The 26043-nt window shown below is 44.1% G+C and overlaps 1 protein-coding gene across 3 annotated transcripts in view; it reads left to right on the plus strand.

Moving 5' to 3' along the window:
• LOC306971501 (genetic suppressor element 1-like) overlaps positions 1–23587 on the plus strand; it is a 76756-nt gene extending 53169 nt beyond the window's left edge. For all 3 annotated transcript variants that reach the window (XM_079567798.1, XM_079567800.1, XM_079567799.1), the window contains exons 3-16: positions 4984–5186; positions 9940–10088; positions 10638–10838; positions 13522–13677; positions 15309–15556; positions 15928–16204; positions 16282–16808; positions 16878–16990; positions 17064–17325; positions 17857–17973; positions 18036–18389; positions 20928–21197; positions 21788–21891; positions 23376–23587. In XM_079567798.1, the coding sequence (XP_079423924.1) occupies positions 4984–5186; positions 9940–10088; positions 10638–10838; positions 13522–13677; positions 15309–15556; positions 15928–16204; positions 16282–16808; positions 16878–16990; positions 17064–17325; positions 17857–17973; positions 18036–18389; positions 20928–21197; positions 21788–21891; positions 23376–23513 (3119 nt within the window). In that variant the 3' untranslated portion in view covers positions 23514–23587. The remainder of the gene's footprint in view (positions 1–4983; positions 5187–9939; positions 10089–10637; positions 10839–13521; positions 13678–15308; positions 15557–15927; positions 16205–16281; positions 16809–16877; positions 16991–17063; positions 17326–17856; positions 17974–18035; positions 18390–20927; positions 21198–21787; positions 21892–23375) is intronic.
• The last annotated feature ends 2456 nt before the right edge of the window (positions 23588–26043 follow it).

Consider the following 26043-nt stretch of genomic DNA (forward strand, 5'->3'; position numbering starts at 1 on the left):
AGTCCCTCCCCTCTATTTACGGCTACTCTCACCTGTAAGTAAACATCTTTGTAGTTATGCTTTGACATAAGTGCCCTCTTGTTCATACAAATTTACTCCACCTTCCCCACCTGGAAGACCCCAACTTCCTCCAGAAACCAGTCCTGGATTGCCCAGGTTGAAACCCGGACGCGGAGCCTCTGGTGCCACTACAAAGTGTGTTGTCCATTGGCAGAGTTGACCCTGACTTTCAGAACAGGAGGAGCTAAAGCGCCGCACACAATTGTTATGCTCGATTTTGCTCTAATTCTCAGTCGCGGTGAGTCTTGTCTCAGATTGTGGCAGGGTTCACGATTGGACTCTCATTCAAAGTGTGTTTTGGACGCACAGGAGAGGCTTGACAGACAGAATGCAGCAGCCAATGACAAAGTGGAAGCGGACAGAAAAACAGCACAACATTATATCACCTTAAGTTCACATGAACCACCTTTTCCAGCTACGTGTCAACCGCAAACAGAGTGTAGTGGCTCTTGCTGAGTTTGGAGGCCTGGGGTATTCAGATGTCTCTCTCCGAGTCTCCTCCGTCTTGGGACTGAGGTCGTTCTTTTTCTTATCAAATCCACTGAAATACGTCCTGCTTCTTCATGTCGCCGACTTTTATTTCCATTTGACAGAATGATAAACAAGTTGAGAACTCGTAGCCTGAGGCACTGAACTGTTTGTGCCGACCCTGATCACATGACACTGTTGACCAATCAGGACACACGTTTTTCCCACACTCGGAAACAGAAGCATGTCTTTGCTGATCTGGGGTCACCTTTTCTCCTCTAAAGAGAGAAGTGAAGCAGGAGAGACTGTGTTTTAAAACATTATCATCAGCTGTAGCAGATGTCGTCAGTGGCTCTCGCGATTCTCAGTGGTTATGTGCGAACCACCAGTTGTTCTATTATCGCGTAGTTGTGTAATGTGGACCCCCACTCTTTGCTAACTCTTGAGAATATCGTGTGTCTGCGCTGAGCTTAAGCGGCCAGTCACTGCCAGAGACATTCAGTTCATCTTCTCACCCCCCCTCGCTCCGGGAACACGCCTGTCCTTCACCTCCACTGGCCTCCCGTCACTCAACACATCCAGTTCAAGGTCGTCCTCATCACTTTCAAAGCCCTCCATAATTTGGTCCCTCCATACGTCACTGACCTCCTCCACCACCACACTGCAGCCCTGTCCCAAACATGACTGCCCCGGCCGCTCCGCTCTTAATGTCCACTATTTGCCCTCTAGTTTTTATGTGTCTTATGTTGGATTTTATTATTGCATTTCTGTTAAGTGTCTAGAAAGTGCTATAGAAATAAAATGTATGAATATCAAAATCTAAAAACTCACTAAACTCATGAAAGATATATTCTAAAGCGTCATGAACGGCACAAGAAGCTCAAAAGGAGGTGCGCCTTCTGATTCGGTCCTCCCTGTGCAATATTTACTTCAATACATATTCCTAAAGTGCAGGCTTTAGGAATAAGAACAAGACATCTCCATGTCAAGAAATGTATGAAAACTGGGGAATGATTTGGGAAAAATATTGGCAAAAATAAGGGATTATTATTTTTATTTTTTTATTTTACCCCGCCCTTGTATTTACTTGTTTTCAGTGAACCTTATATCCACCTAAATAGCAATTATATAAATAAGCCTCACCTCAATTCTAGGAATAATCACTCAACTTCACACACACTGTTTGATATAATTGATGAAATAACTAATGCTGCAGACAACAAGAAATATGGAATAGGGTTATTTTGTTGACTTGAGTAAAGCATCTGATACGATAAACTACAATATATGAATTAACAAGCTAGAACATTATGGGATTAGAGGGGAAGCTTTACAGTGGGTCACCAGTTACTTAGAAATGGAAAACAATGTGTGAAAATAGGTGATTATCTGTGACAAATGTGTCAGATTGTTAACTTGGAACTCAAGAGTGTCAATAAGTGGTTCAAACAAAATAAATGATCTCTAAATCTGAGAAAAAGCAATATGATGATATTCGGCAACAGTAATTCTAAAGCCATTCAGATAGAGGGTGTTGTTATAGAGCGGGTGCATGAAATCAAATTCCTTGGAGTTGTTATAGATGACAGAGTGACTTGGAAATCGCACAAAATAAATATACACTGCTCACAAAAACTTAGGGCACACTCAAAAAACATCCTAGATGTCAATCAATTTGATTTTTCGGATGAAAATCTTTATTCATAGTGTAGGGCAATGTGTTGAGAACAAAATAACATAAGAATGAGAAATGGAAATCAAATTCTCAGCCCCTGGGGGTCTGGATCCTAAATTATAGTCAAAATCAAAGTGACAAATCAGGTCACTGGTTGATCCAAATTCTGTAGAAATTTCTCCAAACGAGTCTGTATCATCCTCAGTAGTGTGTGTGGCCTCCACGTGCCTGAATGCACTCCCTACAACACCTGGGCATGCTCCTGATGAGACCACGGATCTCCTCCCAGACCTGAATTAGAGCATCAATCAGCTCCTGGACAGTCTGTGGTGCGAAGTGGCGTTGGATGGACCGAGACATGATGTCCCAGATGTGCTCTATTGGATTTAAGTCTGGGGAACGGGCAGGCCAGTCCATAACATCAATACCTTCATCATGCAGGAACTGCTGACACACTCTTGCCACATGTGGCCTGGCATTATCATGCATCAGAAGGAACCCAGGGCCCACAGCACCAGCATATGGTCTTACAATAGGTCTGAGGATCTCATCCCGGTCCCCAATGCCAGTCAGGGAACCTCTGGCTCGCACATGGAGGGCTGTGCGGCCCTCCAATGAAATGCCTCCCCAGACCATCACTGACCCACCACCAAACCGGTCATGCTGGATGATGTTGCAGCAGCAGAACGTTCTCCAGGGCGTCTCCAGACTCTGTCACGTCCGTCACATGTGCTCAGGGTGAACCTGCTCTCATCCGTGAAGAGCACAGGGCACCATTGGCCAATCTGCCAATCGCTGTGTTCTCGGGCAAATGCCAATCAGGCTGCACGGTGTTGGGCAGTAAGCACCGGCCTAACTTGTGGACGTCGGGCCCTCATACCACCCTCATGGAGTCGGTTTCTGACCGTTTGAGGACCAACATGCACATTTGTGGCCCTCTGGAGGTCATTTTGTAGGGCTCGGGCAGTGCTTCTCCTGTTTCTCCATGCACAAATGAGCAGATAGCGCTCCTGCTGCTGGGTTGTTGACCTCGGTCAGCCCCCCCCAGGACTCCTGGTGTACTGGCCTATCTCCTGGTATCTCCTCCATGCTCTGGACACTGCGCTGGGAGACACAGCAAACCTTCTTGCGACAGCACAAATGGACGTGCCATTTTGGATGAGCATCACTCCCTGAGCAGCTTCTGTGGGTTGTAGATGCTCCTCATGATACCTCTAGTGGTGAGAACACTGGACAAATGCAAAAGTGTTCCAAAAATACGGTCCAAAGGATGAAGACAGGGAAATGGTCTGTGGTCACCACCTGCAAAACCATTCCTCTTTTGGAGTGATCTTGCTAATTGCCTCTCATTTCCACCTGTTGTCTGTTTAATTTCCACAACACCAAGTGAAATTGATTCACAATAAGCGTGGCTTCCTAACTGGACAGTCTGATATCCCTGAAACTTGATTGACTTGGAGTTACATTGTGTTTTTTGAGTGTGCCCTAAGTTTTTGTGAGCAGTGTATATCAAATAGATAAATATCAAAGCACTTCACACCTTATACTGCTCTCCGAGTTTGCCCTATTTATATAACTGTAAACACATTAAAACCAATAGTAAAGCAAAAGGAAAAAAGAGCAGTCCAATTAATTCATAAAGTTGGGTTTTTGGACCGTACAAACTCATTATTTTTAAAATCAAAGATCATGAAGTTTTGCGACATTGTTGAGTTCCAAACTGTACAGATGTTATACAAAGATACAAGATACAAACGTACTGGTCGTTATGAATTAAACTTTAGGATTCAGAAACATAGCTCAACTTTCAAAAGTTTTAGCCTGACAGTTAAAAGTGTACAATTGTGGAATAAATTGGAGATGGAGATGAAACAATGTTCAAATATCAACCTGTTCAAATATAAATACAAACAAAAGACTTTTGGAAGGAGTGTTGTTGCTCTGCAAGGTTGTCATTTCTATTGCTCAAATACACAATCAAATAATTAGGGTCGGTGAGCTATGAAAGGACCTCCCAACGGGCTCATAAACCTTGTCTTTTAATGCACCACACAGCAGGAACATCATCTACAAAATCAGCTGTTAGGGCAGCTGGGCGGGGGCCCTCTGAAACTGGCCCCCTCTACACCCTGGCTTTTAACGCACTACACAATGTAGGGCTCACATAATACATTGTACAAAAAAAAAAAGGAAGAGAAATTGTACACGAATGATACTAATACTATAATGAGGATGGAATTGACAGCTGGGAATGAGCAAGATCACGGAATATCCAGGGTGCATTAATGAGCCTTTTAACGTAACACTAGTGACTTTCGGTAATGTTAACAATGTTTGGTGTTGGTAACCTTCTGAACCAAATATAATGATCGCCATGGTTACTTGATTTGTACAGGACATTGTACATTAAATGAGACCGTTGTTGTAGTAAGCCACTTTGTACTGTATCAAGTTCTCTTTTGCCAATGAGGCTAATCTCAATATGATGTTGCTAAATGTATGATTGATGAAGTCATTTGCTATAGGCATTAAGGTAAATGCTGTTAAGAGTGCATAGAATCATGTTTTTTGCTGCTGTTCTTTGTTATTGTTTTGTTCGTTTTGTACTATGCCCTTTTATTATCGTGAAATGTAGCATTTTGTTGAATTGAGTTGGGGGTGGGTGCTCCTAAGCTTCTAGCTTCGACCCACTCCTTTTGAGCAGAATGCTCAAATAAATAATTAAAAAAATATATATATATAAAACTTCTGTTTATTCTGCCTTTCCCGTGCGTCTGCAGGCGGTGCCCACAGCCGCGAGCCTTCTCCTGCTGCCAGCCCCTCCACCCGCCACAGCTCCCCCGTCACCACTCCGAAGCGGCCCGCTGTAGGAGCCCTCCTGAGCCAGAGCCGGGGCCTCAGTGTACCCAGCACCACCCCTCCAGTGGTGACCATCGCCCCCACCAAGACCAGCAGCAGCCTGTGGAGGTCCGACACACGACAGGTGAGGTGGTGCCCCTGCCTCGGTCTGATGTGAGGATACTGGCACCAGCCAAAACCACCCATAATGCACCACCACTCTTATGAAAAAAGGAAATACATGCTTTGGACTTGTTTAATGGTTCTGCAGCCAGTGTTCATTTTGACATTATAATGCAGTTTTAGTCATCTTTCGACAAAAAAAGCCGCATTGTTTTTATCTTTGTCTATTGTCAACAACAGAAAAACTGAATTTGTTTTGTCAACCTTACATTTATGTAATTTTATAAAAAACATTTTAGCAAATTGTTCTGGTTCATAGATCAACAAAGAACCAGCTTTGTTTGTTGGGCAGAATATATTATATTTAAGGATCTTTTAAATTTGGATCACCTACTCACGTTTTTATTCCCCCTTTTGATTTTTTTATTTATTAGCCAGCAAAAACATCTGGAGATTTCAGTCTTGGGTTTAGTCAACTTTAACTGTTTTTTTTTTTTTCATTTCGAAGCGTGTTCCATTAGCAGCTCTTCTCGGACCAAGGCAGGACACGTGCCTTGGCCTGGAAGGAAGTGAGTTCAGAGGGGCTGCCCTAGGCTTTGGGAAACTGCCCGGTCTGGGTGTGTGATCGCTCATCAACCCAGCCCCTCCTTATGTCTCAATACAGGACATGTAAATTATATAAATGTAGAAGATGTTGTTCAATGAACTTGTGCACATTTTGAAGTGTTTGTGGCTTGGACGGCTTGCTTTGCATCCTGATTCTTTTTATTGTCTACATGTAACCGAGTGCAAGGCTTTTAAGAAGCTTTTTATTAACTATTTTGTCAATTTCTTAGTGATTCAAGCCTCTTCAAAGGCGTAAAAAAAATGAACACTCGTCAACATGAAGCTGTCACAAGCAGCCGCCCTCGCGTCTCTTTATAATCCCCCCCGCACCGCACCACGCTCGCTCTCTGCTCCTGCTAATCAGTCCTTGTCTTTCAGTAAACACACAGGCTTGTGAAGAGGCTGCTGCAACAGACTGCAGCTATTGTGCAGGGCTTCCTGCAGAGTCTGTGCATATGTGCACATACACTTGACCCCTTCGCCACACAAGACTATGGACGCATGGACCCCCGTCTTTCCCCTGCGCCCCCTCCCAGCACAATGCAGGAGGCCAGCCCCACCCCACCGCTGCCACTTCCACTGGGGCGGCGCTCCTCCCCCCTTCATGAAGCTACACTGTGGGTCCCTCTGGAGGAGAGGGAGAAGGAGAGGGAGAAGGAGAGGGAGAAGGAGAGGGAGAAGGAGAGGGAGAAGGAGAGGGAGAAGGAAAGGGAGAAGGAGAGGGAGAAGGAGAGGGAGAAGGAGAGGGAGAGGGAGAGGGAGAAGGAGAGGGGAGAAGGAGAGGGGAGAAGGAGAGGGGAGAAGGAGAGGGGAGAAGGAGAGGGGAGAAGGAGAGGGGAGAAGGGACACTCACTAACCCATAGGGCTGGGTAAAACAGAACAATAATGTTTATTCCATAACAGACTATTTATTTAAAATGTGTATCATTTATTTGAGCTGAAACAACCAAGTCACTTCCTTTAATCCTGTCCCTGAACCAGCAGCATCAAAACTAAAAGCATTTATTTTATGACAGATATTTTCATCATTGAAAAATAGGTCATACATTTACAAACAAACATTTATGAGGCTCCCCCCTCCTAAGATATGACTGTAAACTTTACTGGGAGTGGGTACGTCTCCTGCTCGTTTCCATGGAGATGTGAAGAAAGACCATAGAATTTGAGATTTAAACAGGCTAGGTCCTCATCCAAATCCATTCGTTTATTAACCACTGCAGTAACAGCATTTTCTGTGTTGAGCTGGTCCTTAGGGGCATGTTTTGTTTTACTGGCAACAGTATAGTTCAAAATCTTACGCAGTGTACCTTTAAAGACTTTTTTCAGTACCTGCTTTCGATACTTTTATTTTTTTGATACCGGTAGCACCTAAACTCCCGATACCATACTGGTATCATTTAACGGTACCCAGCCCGAGCTCAACTGGTGGGTCGAGACCCAAAAGTGGGTTGCAGAATCCTTTACAGTGGGTCGTAGGCCTTTACCAGGGAACAAAGTGTTGACTCTCCCTTAAAATGACCGTTGGTGCCCCTTTTTAAATGATAATGATAGCTTTTGAGGGTTATTTAAAGCTAATTAACAATAATTGTAGGGAAGATACAGTATTTTTTACATTATACACAGCAAATTAAATTCTTGGATGATGATGGTGAACCCTCTCTACCACAACACCGAAAAAGGATCAAAGCCTTTTGATGTACATTAACCCAACCCGGTACAGATGACAGCTGTGGCAAAGGGAAGAGTGTGATTGGCTGAATGTTGACTAAAGTTGCACTCCAGGTTTAGCTGCAAAACATACATTTATATCATATAATGATTATGTAATATAATTGCAGTATTAGGTGAGGGAAAACTCATATTTCAAGAATCTACAATATATCATGTTTTTTTACTAACCCTGTCGGAAACCAAAACACATGGGAATTCTGACATTTTCAAAGTCTTTCCATGTTTAGTTCAGTGTTGGCCTTGTTTTGGTCCAGATTCAAGTGGTTTTGTTGTTTGACACAAACATGAGTTTGAATGTAATGGAGTGTAACACATGTTTTTAGAACATGTTAATTGTAGAATGTAGCCTCTGTTCCTGCTGCTGTAGTGCGCTCCCCTGCGTCAGGTCCGTTTGTCCTCATAATGAATGCGACTTTGTCCTACAGTGCAGCACTGGGACCTTTGCCGGTGGGAGCGTGGGGGGAGTGTGATGATTTGTGTTTACGGCTGCATCTGCGAAGACAATTGGGAGTCTGTGGGGTCAAAGGTCAGGACATGTGGCGGCTGCTCCCAGGGCGCTCTTTGTGCTGCTCCCTCCCTCAGTGGTCTCTTTTGCTGCCTCGCTTTACCCTGGTGCACTAGTGTCTCCCCCGCGTCTGCCCTGTCCCTCTGCGGTCACCACAGCGCACTCTGGATCGCACTCTGGATCCCACTCAGGATCGCACTGCGGCGGTTCATCTCTGGTTTGTATCTGCTTTTCATGAGTGAGACAATGCAAATCTCTACCAACAAATTCAAATGGAAAGGATTTCACCTGCGTGCAGTGTTGGACGGTGGCAGGTCAAATGTTGTCAGGAGAGCAGACTTGGCCACCTGCATTAACAAAATGTTCTGTTAAAGGCCCTATGGCTGATTTATTTATTTTTTTAAATACAAACAATGAAAATGTTATTCCTAATTTTCCTGACATACGTAGCATCCCACAAGGCACACTTTTCAGGATCACTTTCTCAGAAATCCTACAAAACTGTCATGAAACTTCAAGAAATTGATAGATAAATAAGTTTAAAAAAGTGCTTTATTTGTCATTGTACGATTGTATGTTGAAATGGCGTTGGGGTGCTGGGTTAGTCCTGAGCCGCTGAAAGCTGATGGGTTTCTGATAGGTCTCTGATAGATCTCTGATAGATCTCTGATAGATCTCTGATAGGTCTCTGATAGGTCTCTGATAGGTCTTCGAGAGGTCTTCGAGAGGTCTCCGATAGGTCTCCAAGAGGTCTCCGAGAGGTCTCTGAGAGGTCTCCAATAGTTCTACGTGGCCTCAAGCAGCTGTGGCAATATTTCAAACACTATTTGTTGTCCTCAACCTATGAGACGTCCCTGTAATGTCTCCGAGACCTGTCGGATACCAAGGAGATCTCAGAGTCGTATGGAGTCTCTTTGAGACCGTGTAGACCTCTTGCAAACCATGTAGAAACTCAGCTGAAATCGAACCTGACCATCTCCATGACCAGTGACAGCTCTAGTCTCCAACTGGTCTCCAGGCCGGGTAGATTGGCTTAGGAGAGTCGAATGTTAAGGGCCTAAGTATTGTGTACAACATAACCAGTAGCTCTGGTGGAGCTGGTTGTTTGCAGACATTTACCCCCAAATCTTCCATATGACTTCTTTTGGGGAGCGGAGTTTTAGATAAGCACTCACAGATCAGTGCGCCTCAGAGGGCAGACCTCAGAGAGCAGACCTCAGAGAGACCAAGCGGAGCAGGAGGAAGCATTTGGACTGATATTGGGATCATCTTTCCGTTTTGATGTTAACCTGTTGTGACATATCAAGTCCACTTTTCCACTCGACTGAGCCCCCGGGCACAGCAGCCCCGAGGCGCTCTCTCTATCCGCCCCGCTCTTTCCTCAGCTCTCCTGCTCGTACACATCCAGCCGCAAAGTGATGGCCATTTATGCCATTGAACCTGTCAGTGAAGTGCTCTGCAGGTCAAGCATCTCTCTTTAGAATACAACCGCACGGTTTCGGGAAAAAATGTCACAGGGATTTTTTGTAGTAAAGTAATATTGTGACTGATTTTGAATGGGTTTTATTTGCAAGTAAGTTTTTATCGATTTAGCATGTGACTGAATGGTGCTGCTTCACTGTAGAGCCTTCCATACACTCATCGAGATATCTGACCTGGCTTGGCTTGTTGTACTAACACTTACATCGGACGCCCATGTTTGCATCCCGTAGATTTGCATTTTTATTCTCCATATGCAAAAACAGCAAAAGGCTAGCCTGACTGTTAACTCGCACTATTTCTATTTGGTACAAAGGAGAATAGACATTATGGTGGGATAGAAAAGGGTTTGTAACAATCATTTCAGGTCAAAAGTTTGAACGTTTGAACGTGTCTACAGTTAAATAGAGCATATAGGGAACCTTGGATTGACATTACTTTTTCTTTTCTTCAGACCGAGGCCTGTGTCCGAGAACGCCTGGAGAGCACCCTGCATCCACAAGAGAAGAAGACCCCACCCCTCTCCTCACCCCACGCTCTCACTCGCCAGTTTGGACTACAACCCAGCTCCGTCATGCAGGACCCCAGGATACAGAGCTTTAGGTAACTCTTACTATTACACCGGTCCACTGCACATTTCTATAAAAGCCTATGTAAGTAAGTTCGAGGCCATTGTGGGCCAGCATGTTCAGTGATCCTCTGAAACAGTGTAAGGTTTGTAACTGTTTCAGAGCGTGGTGTCCTGCACTGGTCAGCTCCCCCTTCTTCCTCTTCCTCCTAAGCAGCTCCCTCCGTCCCCTCTCATCTTCATCTTTGCTGTAAAATATCCTCTGAATCTTGGAAAAACTGTCGTGATGCTGCACGCGTGACAGAATCCTCATCCACAAGACCAGGATCTCCAACTTGTAGCTCATCGGCCCTTTCCCCAAAGGGTCTCTACCAAAGATATTTCATAAAACTCTAGACTGGACATGAGGCTCGGTGACATTGCAAACGTGGCCATCTTATGTAGGGGGAGGAAAATACTTAATCCCGGGAAGAAAATATAGGTTTCCGTCGGTGTAAACGTAACAAAAAACTGTCGGCGTCCGAAATAGAGGCGTGTGTCGAGAGCTTTTCTTTTTTGTTGAAATCCCTCTCTCCATGTCACAGTATGCCCGGGCAGATGCACCCTGGGGTCCCTCCTGGAGCCGTGGCCGAGGAATACTTGAGAGCGCTGCGCCCCTTTGCCACCTCAGATGACCTCCGCCTGACCTCTGTGCCCATGGGCCTGGACCCCGCGGCTGCTCACGCTGCTGCTGCTGCATACTACCACCACCCGGCCTACCTGCCCCACCCCCTGTCCCTACAAAGGTAAACCGCCTCCCACCCCCTGTCTCTACAAAGGTAAACCGCCTCCCACCCCCTGTCTCTACAAAGGTAAACAGATACAAACAAATACACGGTATAAAAGAAAGCACAATTTGACCTATAATTTAACAATTAGAGTTTGAGTCCTCCAACATGGCGGACTTGGCACTTCCAGTCATACATTTTCCGGTGCATGAAATACCTCACTAAGCTCAAATTGCATTGAATGTGCGGCTCGAGCTCGCCTCCTTTCTCTCAAGGGCAGCGCCACCCCGCTCCATGACTGCACATTTACAGCAGCCCCAACTGGCAGACCTGGGTCCAGATCCGGACTTCCTCTCAATACTTAATTGCTAAGGCTGAATTAAAAATGATCTAAAGAATTTGAAAAACATTGAAATAAGATGGCAACATTTCTGATTCATTAATCAGTTCTGCCTTGTAAATGGACAACCTGTGTTCATGTTTTAACATTTTCAAGAGCAGCGACTGCATATGTCCGGACCCTGGACCTATGTCGAAAGTTACGAAAGAAAAGTTTGTGGCCCTTGAGCTTATTCAGTTGGGGCCCCTGGTCTATGATATAACCTCTACCTGGGTGACTTCTGCACTGTTTTAGCTGAATAAAAGGAAGACTTTTTAGACTTTTTACATTGGAGTCACTTCAACAACTTTACCGCAACAAAATGTGAAAAAGATGAGGAATTGTGAAGCGCGGACCCGTGCTCTATAAATTTAACACTTGAACAGAGCGGCTCCTAAACCGATGTATTGTCTTTGTATTTCTGATCAAATAAAGACAATAGCCCCATGATTGAAGCACTATGAACAAGAGAAGTTTAATGAAATGACCCACGCAGTTCATCTGTTTTTCCACACGAGGCACAAATGCACAAATGAGCCCAATGCAGGAGAGAGAGTCTTGTTTTGGTGCCGTCGTATCGTATTATTAGTCAAACTTGAATCTGTCACAGGCACAGATTTGTTATCACTTCTCTCTCATGTCAGAGACACACCTCTAGACTCAGTGAAATACTCTTCTGTATTAAAGTATTGTATCTAAGAATTCATTTGCATAATGTCAACAAAAGAAAAATACTAAGAAGGAAGTTATATTGGTCTTATTTTTTAATAAAATGTGACATAAATGAGCAGAGACACAGACCTGCTCAGATGATGGAACTGTTAAAACCCAGAGCTTTTACAAAGAGGTGTCGACCCAAACTCAAAGTAAAACTCATTATTTGATTTTGATTTTTCTTCAAAAAAAGAAGTTCAGAAAAATATATATCCTTCATTTTCATGTCGAAGCTCTCACAACGTAACTTGTTTTGACAGTGTGATTGAGGGTAAATTAATCTATTTTCTAACAAATCTGTTCAACGATTAAAATATTTAACCGTGATTAATCGCATGAATGTCATAGTTAACTCGCGATTAATCGCAAATTAATTGCACATTTTCATCTATTCTAAATGTCCCTTGACATACCTACCGGGTTCCTCAAATATACAGCACACTTGGGATGCAGGCAGGTCGGGTTAGAAAGCACACTTTTTTATTTTTTCCTTAGATTGTTGTCTTACAACATAAAGTCCATTCTTGTCCATAAATGCCACTCAAAGTATGCAATGTGTTTTTGAATGTACAGATTTATGGGGTAAAGGTATGATTAACCTGTTTTGTTTTCACGAGTTTAGATGTAGCCTACAGCTCTTCTGCTCCAAATGCGAGCACAACAACAGCATTGCCCGAGCACTTATATGACAGGCACATGTGATGAAAATAATGCTGCAGCAACAGGGCAGGGCTAAAATAACGAGGCGACAGAATGTAGAGCAGCTTTGTAGTATCAGGTAAAGGCTGCTCCACTAGAGTTCCAAACTTTGTTTTGTTTGACAAAGAGTTGTCCATAACGTGGTAAAAGTGAAGCCTCCATCAAAGCCGTCATCAGCGATGCAGAAGGAAAACAAACCTGGTTCTCTTCCTTTAAACATGCGGTCCCGCAGCAGCAGCAGAGCGCTGTGTGAAGCTGACCCCCCTTTAAATGTATACTTGTACACAAACCATTGTACATTTGAGCATGATGATGGGCCAGGTTCACAGAGGTGCAGCAGAGGGGCACATGCATTGAGCTCATGCTTTGTGTGTCGGACAAATGAATCGCACAATAAAAAAAAAGTATGCTATTAAAATATATTTGCGTTAACAATGCAATATTTTTGAACAGCACTAATACTATTGAATCTGTTTGATACCATACTATTGAATCTGTTTGATACCATACTATTGAATCTGTTTTATACCATACTATTGAATCTGTTTTATACCATACTATTGAATCTGTTTGATACCATACTATTGAATCTGTTTTATACCATACTATTGAATCCGATTTATACCATACTATTGAATCTGGTTTATACCATACTATTGAATCTGATTTATACCATACTATTGAATCTGGTTTATACCATACTATTGAATCTGATTTATACCATACTATTGAATCTGGTTTATACCATACTATTGAATCTGTTTGATACCATACTAATGAATCTGGTTTATACCATACTATTGAATCTGTTTGATACCATACTAATGAATTTGTTTGATACCATACTAATGTCTCAGTCGAAATGCCTAAAGCCGGGGCCTTAACACCACTGGGTTTTGTTTTTGCCAGAATGGAGGAGTCCCTGTGTCTCTCTGCCCTGCGAGGACCATTCTACTCCATGCCTGGAGGGGGCGCCTTCCCTTCCCTGCACCCTTCAGCCCTGCACCTGCACATGCCTGGGAGCCGCTACTCCGCAGAGCTCAACCATTCTGCACTCGCCGAGAGGTACCGCCCACTCCCCTGGAAATCTCAATATCTGCTGAGTAACAATTTTTTTTTTTTTTTTGAACGGAGGGTTAATTCTGCTCAGTGTAATCATTTCACAAAGTTCTGCATAATTCTTTCTGTGTTTGATATTTTCCTCCATTCAAATTACACTAGTAGTTGGTTTGTAGTTACCAAATAGCATTAAAGGAATCTCAAATATTGATTTATGGTTGTATTGGTATCATGATCGGATAACGATACAAAATGATCAGAAAGTCAGGGGTTTGAATTAGCATACTGCTAGCAACAGTATGCTAAAGCTAATGTCAACTAATCAAGGCTGGGACAGAAACTATGGTTGGGTCACCTAAAGTAGCCTTATAAAATAAAATAGCCACTGCTGCAGTGTTTGTATAATTGTTTATGAAATACTGTTATAAAATAACTGATTTAAAGAGGCTAGATGCAAGTTGGCCATTTTATACTCACTACTGCCACCTCAGGTCATAGTTGTAACTGCACCTGCTATATTCAGCTCGTACATGACGGTAATTTGGACCCAAACAGGTCTGGGCTCATTCTACACTTTAGGAACATGTAGCAGGAGATCATGTTATGCGAGTTCTTATTAATTATTGTTATTTTTTATTGCAACCTAAATAGCCTGTCTTGTATGTATACCCAAGGATATTTAGTGTAGAAAAGTCCAGTAATTCTTGTATAATGTTGCTCTAGGACCAATTGTTCTGTTGTTTCTGGTGAGAGGGTCAAACAATTTATCCTGGAGCGTCCTAGAGACCACTGTGATCGAAAGTAAAGGCACCATGCTGACCACTTATACAGCCACTAGGTCACTGCAAGGTCAAATATGCTCAAAGATCAACTAATTTTTTTTTCCACATTAAAAGTTCCATGATGCATCTTTTAATGTAAAGTGGTACTGAGACAAGTCAGACTTCTACATAACAAAACATAAATAGTGACATGGAGTATTTAGTGAAGCCACTGTATGTGTAGTGTACTGTACATTTCAGTCCTCCAGTTGAGCCGTTTTTTCATTCGTCATCGCTCTCACCGCTTCCCTCCTGACTGCGGGCCCGGCTAGTCTTTTCTCTGCAGGCTGGGCACAGGTTGCTGAGTGTGGTATTTTTAGCGCGCTCCCCACAGCGCTTCCTATACACGTGTCACACACTGCCCTTCGCACACACACACACACACACACACACACACACACACACACACACACACACTTGCATATCCGAAGCCCTTTGTGGTGTACGTCAGGATGCTTCATTGTTACCACGTCTTCCCCGAGTGTCACTATGCGCACACTTCCCCCTATGGCAGAGTACAGAGGAGGCCTGTTTGGTGCGGATGATACTCATCGCCCGGTCTAGCATAAAGGCTCGCTCGTGTCTGTGAATGCGAGTGCGTACAGTGTCCTCCTGTGGTTACCTATTAAGTGTTCATCTGCTCGCACTCAGTCATGCTGCGGATGGATTATTTTCCCATCCTAAGTGCCGATTTGTGTGTGTATGTACATTTGGCCGCTGTTGTTTGCGCGAAGTTCACCAGTGTATGGCTAATATCTGGCCCATGTTGGGTGTTGCATCTCTCACCTCTCCCCCGTGTGTCAACCTCCCCCACAGGCTGCAGATGGAGAACGAGCTGCGCCAGCGAGAGCACGAGCGCGAACGAGAGAAGGAGAGGGAGCGTGGAGCCAAGGGAGCGGAGAGGGAGGAGGAGGCGGACAGACAGAGGCAGCACAGGCACAGGGACAGACAGCAGCAGATGGTCCGAGGAGCCGACAGCCACTACCTGACCGAGCTGCAGGCTCGCAGGGCACCGCCGGAGGACAGGCCGCGGCCCGGGGACAGGCTGACCCCAAACAGACTCGGTACCTACACACAAGCACATGGACAAAGAATAGGCCATATGTTCAGATTTACTCAGCAGCTGAAGTGAGCAGTGTGAGTGCGGTGCTGGGGACGTGAGGCAGAGAGAGCACAGAGCTAATGGAGTAAAAACACCTTCATTATAGGCCGGCCTTTTACTGATCTCTGATTAGGGCACCGACCACCTGCTGTGGGAGCCAGCAGAGAAGGAGTATTACTGTTTAATTTATGAGAAAGTGACCATTTGCCTAATTGGTCTGGCTACATGTAACAGAGTCAGTGGCCCTCCACCATTTTTACACTGTCCAGAGCTGTTTGCAGGTGTGTGTTGCTACATTAGACAAACTAATATTTGTCCCTCTGTTCAATTTAGATAAAGCCAAGGAGTCTGAACATTTAGGTTTCACTGCGCCCAAACCCCTGTCACTGCAATCCAGCCTGCACTCATCCAGGGGCTCTGTGCCACACCCAGTACCCAACCTGGTGCCCTCGCACATGGGCAAGCATCATGGCGCGCTGGCAGCTGCCATGATGACTCAGAGGATGAGTGAGGATGTGTGGCTGACACGGCACAGAGGGCAGGAGCGAGAGCGAGAGCTGGACCTGCGCTCTCCAGGGAAAGGAGCCGAGCCTTGGAGAGAAACTCACAGGTAGGGAGAGGCTTTTTTTGTTGGTACTTTTTACCAAAGACAGAAGTGTCATGCCGGTCTGTGATTTCCCATTTCAGAGTCAACTCTGTTCATGTGAATTCACACAGCAAGGACAACCCTCTCTCCCTGGGCGCACCGCCTCCGCTCATCTCTCCGAAAGGTCCCTCTAATCCATCTGTCCCAGCGACCACACTGTGGAATCCAGCCTCCTTTGTGGACAGCCCTCCAGCCCGGAGGCTGACCCCCTCCACACTGCCCTGTCGCCCCCCTCCTGGACTGACCCGCTCAGACAGGGCTCCCCTGGGCTGGGGGGAGAGGACTGAGGACAGGAGGAGAGGGGCCAGCCTGCATGATGCAGCGTCCTGGAGCAAAGTGGAGCAGGACAGAACAATGCCTAGTCTTTACCAACGGCAGCACATGGGGAACCTCCAGCAGAGGGCGCCTGTGTCTACTCTCCACAGCAGTGTGGATGTGAGGAGCTCTCCCTCTCCAGCCAGAGTGCCTGACTCTTTATTGGTGTATGATGAGGTGCTGCAGCAGCACAGGAGGCTGCTCAGCAAACTGGACCTGGAGGAGAAACGGAGGAAAGAGGCCAGGGAAGGAGGTGTGTGTACCACATTATACATTACACAGCAGACTAATCCTATTATTAACACTGTGTTCCTCTGACTAGGCTATTATTATGACATGGACGAGTCGTATGATGAGAGCGATGAGGAGGAGGTGAAAGCTCATTTGAGAAGAGTGTCTGAACAGCCTTCGCTCAAACTGGACGCATGCTCGGAGGTACTCCCTGCTCCTCCCCATGAGCTCCTCACTTTACTGTCCTTACTTCAGACTTCATCTCTCTGTCTCCTAGAAAGTAGAGTTCTTGAACCTGTGTGGGCTGACCACACGCATCAATCGAGATGAATTCCTGGCCCAGAAGAGGAGGAAGAGAAGGAGGCTACTGCGAGAGCGCAGTCCGTCTCCTCCAGCCACACGGGTGAAGAAGAAGACCTGTCCCACCTTGACCACTCCGTACACAGCCGAGCAGATGGACCGGATGCCCGAACTGGGCCCGAAGAAAGACTTCCTGAGCATGTTCAGCCTCAGCCACATGAGCCCAGCGGAGAGGAGAGGTAGTTGCTCTGCTGTCTCCTGGTGGAAAACATAAAAACACTATTTAAATTGTTATAAGTAATAGTAGTTTTCAGATTCTAAAATTAGAGATTGGGAGAGCCAGTATATTCTTAATATATTCATGGGTTTCAGTCACTTCTCTTGGTGTTTGAATTTGAGGAGGTCTGTCTATGAACTTTATCGCTATCTAAATGTCCCACCACACCCCAATAACCGTAAAATAACATGAAAACATTTGACCCAACATATATTAATCAGATTTATTTCATAATAAGTGTTTTTACTGATTAAAAATAATGAAAATGTGAGTGTCTCGCCTGATCGTAGCTTTGCCACAGAGATGTTTCTTTGAGTTAAAATAGCTGAATTGGTTTCCGTATATTAAAGTAACCTTGGTGCCAGGCTGATTGTCAGGAGCACATTTGGTTTTGCATGTTTTCGGACGGTTTTGTTGCTTGTGTCATTCCAACATCTAACATGGGAATGTTCGGCAGCACGGCTTTAAGGCATTGTTTTTTTTTACTCTGCAGAAAAGCGGAGGGCCGAGGAGTTGTTAAAGGCCATAAAGAAAAAGACTGTGACTCTGGATACTCTTCGATACAAGGCCAACCCTCGCAGCAGTACTCCCTCCCCTCCCCTTTTAAACGGTAAGAGGAACATCAGCGAAGTATGGATTCATCCAACTAATATCACTTTCATTTGTCCATAGGCAACTCCAAATCTGCCTCTGTACCAAATGGACACCCTTTCCCAGATTCCCCCAGCCCATCACCTCCCTTTCTGCACAAACCGAAGAATGCACTCTCTAATGATGCACTTAAGTCCTCACTAGACCCCCCGGCGGCGCGCATTCCTGCCCCCCAGGCCTTCCACCACCAAAAGACTGAGTGTATGGAGCCAAACAGGAAGCTCCATGGCCCGCAGAACAGCACAGTTGTTTCTCCCTTGAAAAAGACAACTCTTGCTGGGCAGAACGGACGCAGTCGCCCCTGGGACAAGTTTACGCCCGAGGTTTTTGCTCAGCACTTTCACCAGGCTGTCCTACAGTCCACGCAAACTAAAGGTGAGGAATGTGGATTCAGAGCTGTGGAAACTGGAAGCTTAGTGCACATTATAAGCTAGTGCTGCCATCTAGTGGGGCTCTTTAGAAGCACTTCATCATTTTTCTCCAGAAATATTTATATGGGCATAGGCTCCTCCAAAATGTTTTTATGGTTTAATTGTTGTTCGTTGCGGCTGCTCCAATAAACACACAACCATCAATAATAAAAGTCATAATGAAGTGCTACTGGGACCATGAAATTGATAATACTGTGTCGATGTGAAAATTCCAGGGTTACAGCTATTGGGAGGAAACATGATTTAGTTTAGTCACATCAACTTAATTTGCACATTTATCAAGGTCCTAGATGCTCATAGCACTTTTCCAGATGCTCAAAGTCACTTTACAGTTTCAGGCATTTTCTTGTTCACTCTCCATACTCAGGGGCTGGGGCCCAGGGCCTACCATAGTCAAGGGCCTGTCAAAATTAAGGGAAAATAAAGAAAAAGGTGATTTGTTGATTTTCATGTCAATAACTTTACTTTGCGGCCTGACTAACTGATGCAATGATTGTGCTGCACTCCTATGTGTGTACCTGGAGTAGCCCCGCCCACCTGGCCCAGAGGGATACATGTAGGAGTAGCAGGGTTAGGGTTTTTGTGGGATTTAGGGTTAGGGTTATAGGTTAGCGTTAGGGTTTGGGTTTGCGCTGAAGGGTGTGGGGGGCCTACAATTCTGTTTAAGCCCCGGGGCCTAAGGGTACATTAAGGTGGGCCTGGTGGTGTGTAGCCACAGCTGCAGGGGTAGGCTGGTTGGAGGGCGCCACCAGTAGCCTCTCTGATCACCAACACTACTCACTCACCACCACTCCTGGCGCCTGGTATTCCCTCAGTCTCCCACCCAATCTGGGTAATCCCAAAGACTGCATTTATTAGGAAATATAATGTCTCCATTAATCATAACACTTAGTAACAGGTCGCAACAGTTTGCGACGGCCAGTGAAACCTTTACCCCGACTCATCAAATTCGTGGCATTCGTGACTTGTTGTCGTTATGTGTAAAGCCAGCATGAGGGAGTGGGGCCAGTTTCTCCCCTTTCAAAGCCGAAACTAGCTTTTAAAGCCAAGGTAATACTTGTTTACCGTCCGTCGCATCGCTTGCCAAGAGTTCCATGAGCTGTTGTTGCTGGACATCGTCACAAAATAGCTGTTTCTGCTGCTGGAATATCTGCACGTTTACTTTTCAAGCACTATCCCTGCGGTCAGAGCCGTCTCCTGGGACGTCAGCCTCTGCCTGCACATGTCATGTTAAATCTGCGACTTACCCCGACCCCTGACTGGCCGCACAGTGACACTTGGGTGTAGGGCACGGAGTGGTCACAGGTCATGAGAATGAGGAAGTCGTAACTTTCAGATTCCTCCTAAATTTGTTGACCGAACAAGGACGGCACTGACCAGAGCTGTTACCAAGAAGCCTATGATGACCCTGGATGAACTGCACAGAGCTACAGCTCAGGTGGGGGAAACTGTCCACAGAACAACTATTAGTCGAACACTGCACAGAACTGGCCTTTATGGCAGAGTGGCTAGAAGAAGCCATTTTGGTCTCATCTGACCAAAGCACCTTCTTCCACATGTTTGCTGTATCCCCCATGTGGCTTGTAGCAAATGGGACTTCTTATAGTTTTCTTGCCACTCAGATTTGTGCAGTGTATGACTAATAGTTGTTCTGTGTACAGTTTCAGTCAGTAAGTTTAGGAGGACGACCGGGTCTTGGTAGGTTTGCAGTGATGCCATACTCTTATTTAACTGTACACTGAAAGATGTTCAAAGCTTTGGAAATCTTTTTATAACCTAACCCAGATTTATACTTCTCATTAACTTTATCCCAGACCTGTCTGGTGTAGTCTTGGACTTCATGATGCTTCTGCTCCACAATAGTCTCTTAACAGACCTCTGAGACCAGCACTGATCAAGGACACAACAACAGTGTGCACCTGCAGGAGCCGGGATTTGAATCCCCGACCATCCGATCATGAGCCGACCCACAATACCATCTATTCTGCACCACTGATTTATCACTCTTTGAATTAGGACTGAATGATCACCCTCTGCTTGTTAAACAAGCTCATTAATGATGATTTGTTTCATATTTCTCAACTAGAATAAATAAGTTCAGTCAGTGGTGAGTTAGCTTTTCTCATGCTCACGGGTCTAATCCTTTTTCACCACAAGATGGCGCCTATTCCATGTAGCCTACCAACTGCCCATTTCTAGTGTCCATTTCGTAATGGAGCTAGCAAACATTTCTTATGGGGACGAGGCTTTTGAAAAAGGTCAATTACGCTTCAGTGTTCTCTTCATGTCATGACACCTGGACCTCCCAAATCCCAATCATATACTCAAGCATCAAATCGGACAATATTTCTCATCTCATTAACTAATTGCCAGTTAATACAAAAAGTTATTTGCATTTGTAATAATCCCCAAAAAGCTTTTTTTTTTCCTGGAGCTCCGACTTGCACGCACAACACCATAATATGTTCTCGTCGTTTTCCAGACGGGCTTTTCAACATCGATCACCCACTTCCTCACAAGACCTCTCCTGTGAAAGACATTCCACCTCGCTGTTCTCAGCACATCAATGGCCATCAGCTCTTTCCCCACGGGCCCAGCCGAGACGCGGCGTCTGCTCTGGAGCCGCTGTCTGACGAAGAGGGCCAGTCCGGGCAGGATGAAGAGGAAGAGGACGAGGAGGAGGACAACGAAGCCCCAAGGAAGTGGCAGGGCATTGAGGCTGTTTTTGAAGCCTTCCACCAGTATGCTGAGGGTAAGCTGATGTTCTAATATCTACATCATCTACTACGTCAGCATTTTAATCGTTGACATTTTAGCCTTAGAAAAATGACTCCAAATCTACTTTTGCAACATGCTGTCAAATGGGTGAAACCTGATTGAAATACGCGATTGTAAATATGATATCCATGGGGCAACATATTTACACTTAGATTATGATCAAATAAATCACAGCACTCAAAACTAGAAGGAAAAATATTTATTTAATTTAAATAAAACGGTTGAAGTTGTTTTATCTTAATTTAAGTGTAAATATCTTGCCCCATGGACAATTATTTGAAGAAAATGTCACTTTTCAAGATCAGTTTTTTCAGTGTTGCATGGTCTTTTTAAGAGCAGCAGTAAGTAAGTAAAGTTTATTTATATAGCTCTTTTCACAGACTGAGAAGTCACAAGTATGTCACAAAATTATAATACAAATATAAGCAAAGTACAGTCCATTCTACTGGAATTAAAACGCTTTTGGAAACAAGTTGGATTTTCATATAGTAGTACCTGTTCCAGTAAACCATGAGCCTGTGTCGTGATTCTAACAGTTTCTATTGGGCGTTTGTGTCTTTACAGAGCACAGCACAGAGAGGGACGTCCTTCAGAGCCACTGTAAGAAGCTTGAAGCACAAAACCACCATCTGACCCGGACGGCGGAGCAGCTGTCCCAAACCATGGGGGTATGTGACAATGGGAACAGCGTTTTTTAAGATGCAAAAAGTATCACTGCATCCTGGTAGAGATGAGCAAAACTATAGGCGTTCATACTGTACAGTCATACTGTACGCATTCATACTGTACACGTTCATGCTGTACAGTCATACTGTACACGTTCATACTGTTGACGTTCATACTGTTGACGTTCATACTGTTGACGTTCATACTGTTGACGTTCATACTGTAGACGTTCATACTGTTGACGTTCATACTGTTGATGTTTATGCTGTTGATGTTCATACTGTACACGTTCATACTGTAGACGTTCATACTGTAGACGTTCATACTGTTGACGTTCATACTGTTGACGTTCATACTGTTGACGTTCATACTGTTGACGTTCATACTGTACACGTTCATACTGTAGACGTTCATACTGTTGACGTCTATACTGTTGACGTTTATGCTGTTGATGTTCATAGTGTACACGTTCATACTGTACACGTCCATACTGTACACGTTCATACTGTACGCGTTCATACTGTACGCGTTCATACTGTAGGCGTTTATACTGTTGACGTTCATACTGTTGACGTTCATACTGTTGACGTTCATACTGTTGACGTTCATACTGTACGCGTTCATACTGTAGGCGTTCATACTGTAGGCGTTCATACTGTTGACGTTTATACTGTTGACGTTTATACTGTTGACGTTTATACTGTTGACGTTTATACTGTTGACGATCATACTGTACACGTTCATACTGTTGACGTTCATACTGTAGGCGTTCATACTGTAGGCGTTCATACTGTAGGCGTTCATACTGTTGACGTTCATACTGTTGATGATCATACTGTTGATGTTCATACTGTTGACGTTCATACTGTTGACGTTCATACTGTTGATGATCATACTGTACACGTTCATACTGTTGACGTTCATACTGTAGGCGTTCATACTGTAGGCGTTCATACTGTTGACATTCATACTGTTGACGTTTATACTGTTGACGTTTATACTGTTGACGATCATGCTGTACGCGTTCATACTGTACGCGTTCATAGTGTACACGTTCATACTGTTGACGTTCATAGTGTACACGTTCATACTGTACACGTTCATACTGTTGACGTTCATAGTGTACACGTTCATACTGTTGACGTTCATACTGTACACGTTCATTCTATTGACATTTATACTGTGCACTGTAATAAGCGACAATTGACAAACACCATAGCCCAATTCTGTACAGCTGTGAATTATAGTTATGTGATGCAATATCCATATCGCAAGAAGACATGATATGCTCTAACACAAAATCACTGAGGTCTTCATCTGACTAAAGTCTGGGACGTTTTTTTTGTACTTCTCTTTCCATCAGAGAAAAGCACTAAGTGATGTAACAATCTCCCGGAATGGCAGATCATCTCAGTCCATTCTTGTGCTGTATTTTTAGCTTTGTGATGACGCTGAGCCTCTCTCTCATCCACCCTTCATTTGTCAGGAGCTGATGAGTCAGAGGCAGAGAGTGCGCGAGGAGAACGAGAGACTGCAGACCCAGCTGGAGCACTTCAGGAGGTGTTTGACTCTGCCAAACCTCCCGTGGAGCAGGGGCCAAGTCAACGGGCACACGCCGAGGTGACCCCGCCGCACCGGTACACCACGGACGGCACAGGAGCAGCTGTGAGAACCAGGCAGACCATCCACGTCTCACTCTCTACTCTTTCCACGAAGAGGCGCTCGCACTGTTGCAAACCATTAATCTGCCGTATCTGTCAAGAGGAAAGCTGTGAACGTTTAAAGGGCAAACACAACTTTCTGCTAAGGTTGTACAAACATTAATGTCTCGCCATTAGTCCTCAAGACGGCTTTAAGCTTTGAAGGTTTTGTAAGAAATTTGATCCTGAAGTTGTATGCAGTTTGTTGCATCTCCAAAACATACACCTTTGGAATATTGTGGAGCAGTTAAAGCCCATGTTTTAGCCAAATTGTTCACATCGACATAAATGTGGTTTGGTCAGAAAGTCCTAAGCCTTAGGACGTAATGTTTGACACTGTTCCCCATTACACCTCGCATAGGAAACGCCACTTTCCTAAAAATATAGTTTTGTAACTTATTATTTTTAGTTGGACTGAGCAATTGTAATTTTATGTTTCTAATAATACCTGGACCAAAGTCTCTATTTTTAGGACATACACAAACTTTGTGACAGGAGGATGTCATTTGGCACAACATAATGAGGGAGAAATAAATGGCATTATTGGGCCGGAGGATCTTACCAATTGAATGCTCGGGGTTTTCTGAAATAGAACCTGAACATCGATGCCAAATCTGCCCTGCAAATAGTTTTCTTTTGACCAATTTCTACATTTTCTTAAAATATTTCCAAATCAGCTCATCTTTTGAAATGAAGTAAAGAGTTTCGACTACCGGCAAGGAGTCAAACCAAGTCTAAAGTGGGACTAGGTAATGCCTAAAATCATTCTAAACTAAAATTACACTACACCACACCTGCGTAGAAGCCACCGCACCACCGTTTGAGAAACACTGACCTAAGCAGTTGAGTTCAAAACGCTGCTTCTGAGTGTTTTTACATTTTCTTCACCGTATTAGTATGTCTTTTCAAAATGCTTCACTCCCCGTTTTGGCCAGCAGGGGGCAGCAGACACCTAATCCAAATATCTAAATCAGTGGTTCTCAACCTTTTGGAGCCGCGACCCCCATTATAACAGTTAAACGTGTTCGTGACCCCCCCGCCCGGGTCACACTGTGAGAAATCGGAACATTATCCTACATAATTCGTAAAAAACAAAGAAAAAAACAAATAGCTAAAATAAAATTCATCAAATTATGAACATATGATGGCACTCTGGTAACATAGCACACACATGCAACAATAAAATATAATAATATACGCTAAAAAATGTATGTATATTATATCTACATGATCTGGCGACCCCCCAAATTCGTCTTGCGACCCCCTTGGGGGTCCCGACCCCCAGGTTGAGAACCACTGATCTAAATGAACGTGTTTTTCATATATATGCTCAGAGAAGAACCCAAATAATGACTTGATTGGAAGTAAATAGGGATGTCAAGATGAACTGATTTTACTATTAACACGGTTATTAAAAGTCACGGTAGGTTATATCGTATGAATTGTGGGATCCACGGTAAAGGTCAAGTCTCATGAGCCGTAGTGTATGTTATTTCTGTGCACCTTCCTGTAAAGGCTGAAGAAAGTGTTCAATCCGCCCCAAAACAGATGACCTCAGCGGCAGGTTCAATAATTCAATGTGCAAATCTTATCCATTTTCGTGACTGCATCGTGCTGCCAAAGGAAGAGTCCCAAAAGAACCATGTGCAGCTCTGTTTGTTATGTTGGGTCCGAGGAATATCTTATATAGAATTTCAGTTGAAAACATTCACATAAGTTAGCTTTGTTTAGATAATAATACATTTCTATTGCCTATTTATAATTTCAAATGATTATTTTTACATAAGGGTAAAAGCATGTAGATAAAAGATAATACAGGCTGAATGTTTTATGGGTTTTCGATTAAAACAACCCTTAAATAAATATTAAAACGTATGTACAATAAAATTCTCAAGATTTTCTTCCTTAATTTCGATAATTGTGAATGATCATTAAATCATACATTATTTCCTCACAATAATGGTGACTTAAACATTTGGAAGTGTGACATCACTAGAAGTAAATAAGTACTACTTTTGACTTGGGTACCAACTGCCATTCCCATTTCGATGATGACTGGAGGGTTCTTCGAATCTTTAAAACCGTCTCATTTGTCACTCACACAAACCTTTACAGTTTCTCTACAAAACTATGACAAAAGTAGAAGTAGTAGTAGTACTGCGTGTGAACTTTCTCATGTATTTCATCAAATGAAAGAGTCAAAGCATTGAATAAGCCCGAATAATGAATAGCATGTGCAGCAGAGCAGTAGCAGTGACGCTCAGAGACATGATGTTTGAGTGAAGAAATCAAAAGCTCACCTCAGGCCTTAAACGTTGACAGGATGCACTTGAAATGTTTTCTTTTTTTATGTTTGAAGATATACTTGACTTGCTGTCTGTGTGGTACAATGCTGTGTGTAAATTAACGTGTACAATACGCCGTATGAGTGCTGATAAAGGGTTTGTAGAGGAA

This window comes from Gobius niger (assembly GCF_951799975.1).
Source record: "Gobius niger genome assembly, chromosome: 12".
NCBI classification, from domain to species: Eukaryota; Metazoa; Chordata; class Actinopteri; order Gobiiformes; family Gobiidae; genus Gobius; species Gobius niger.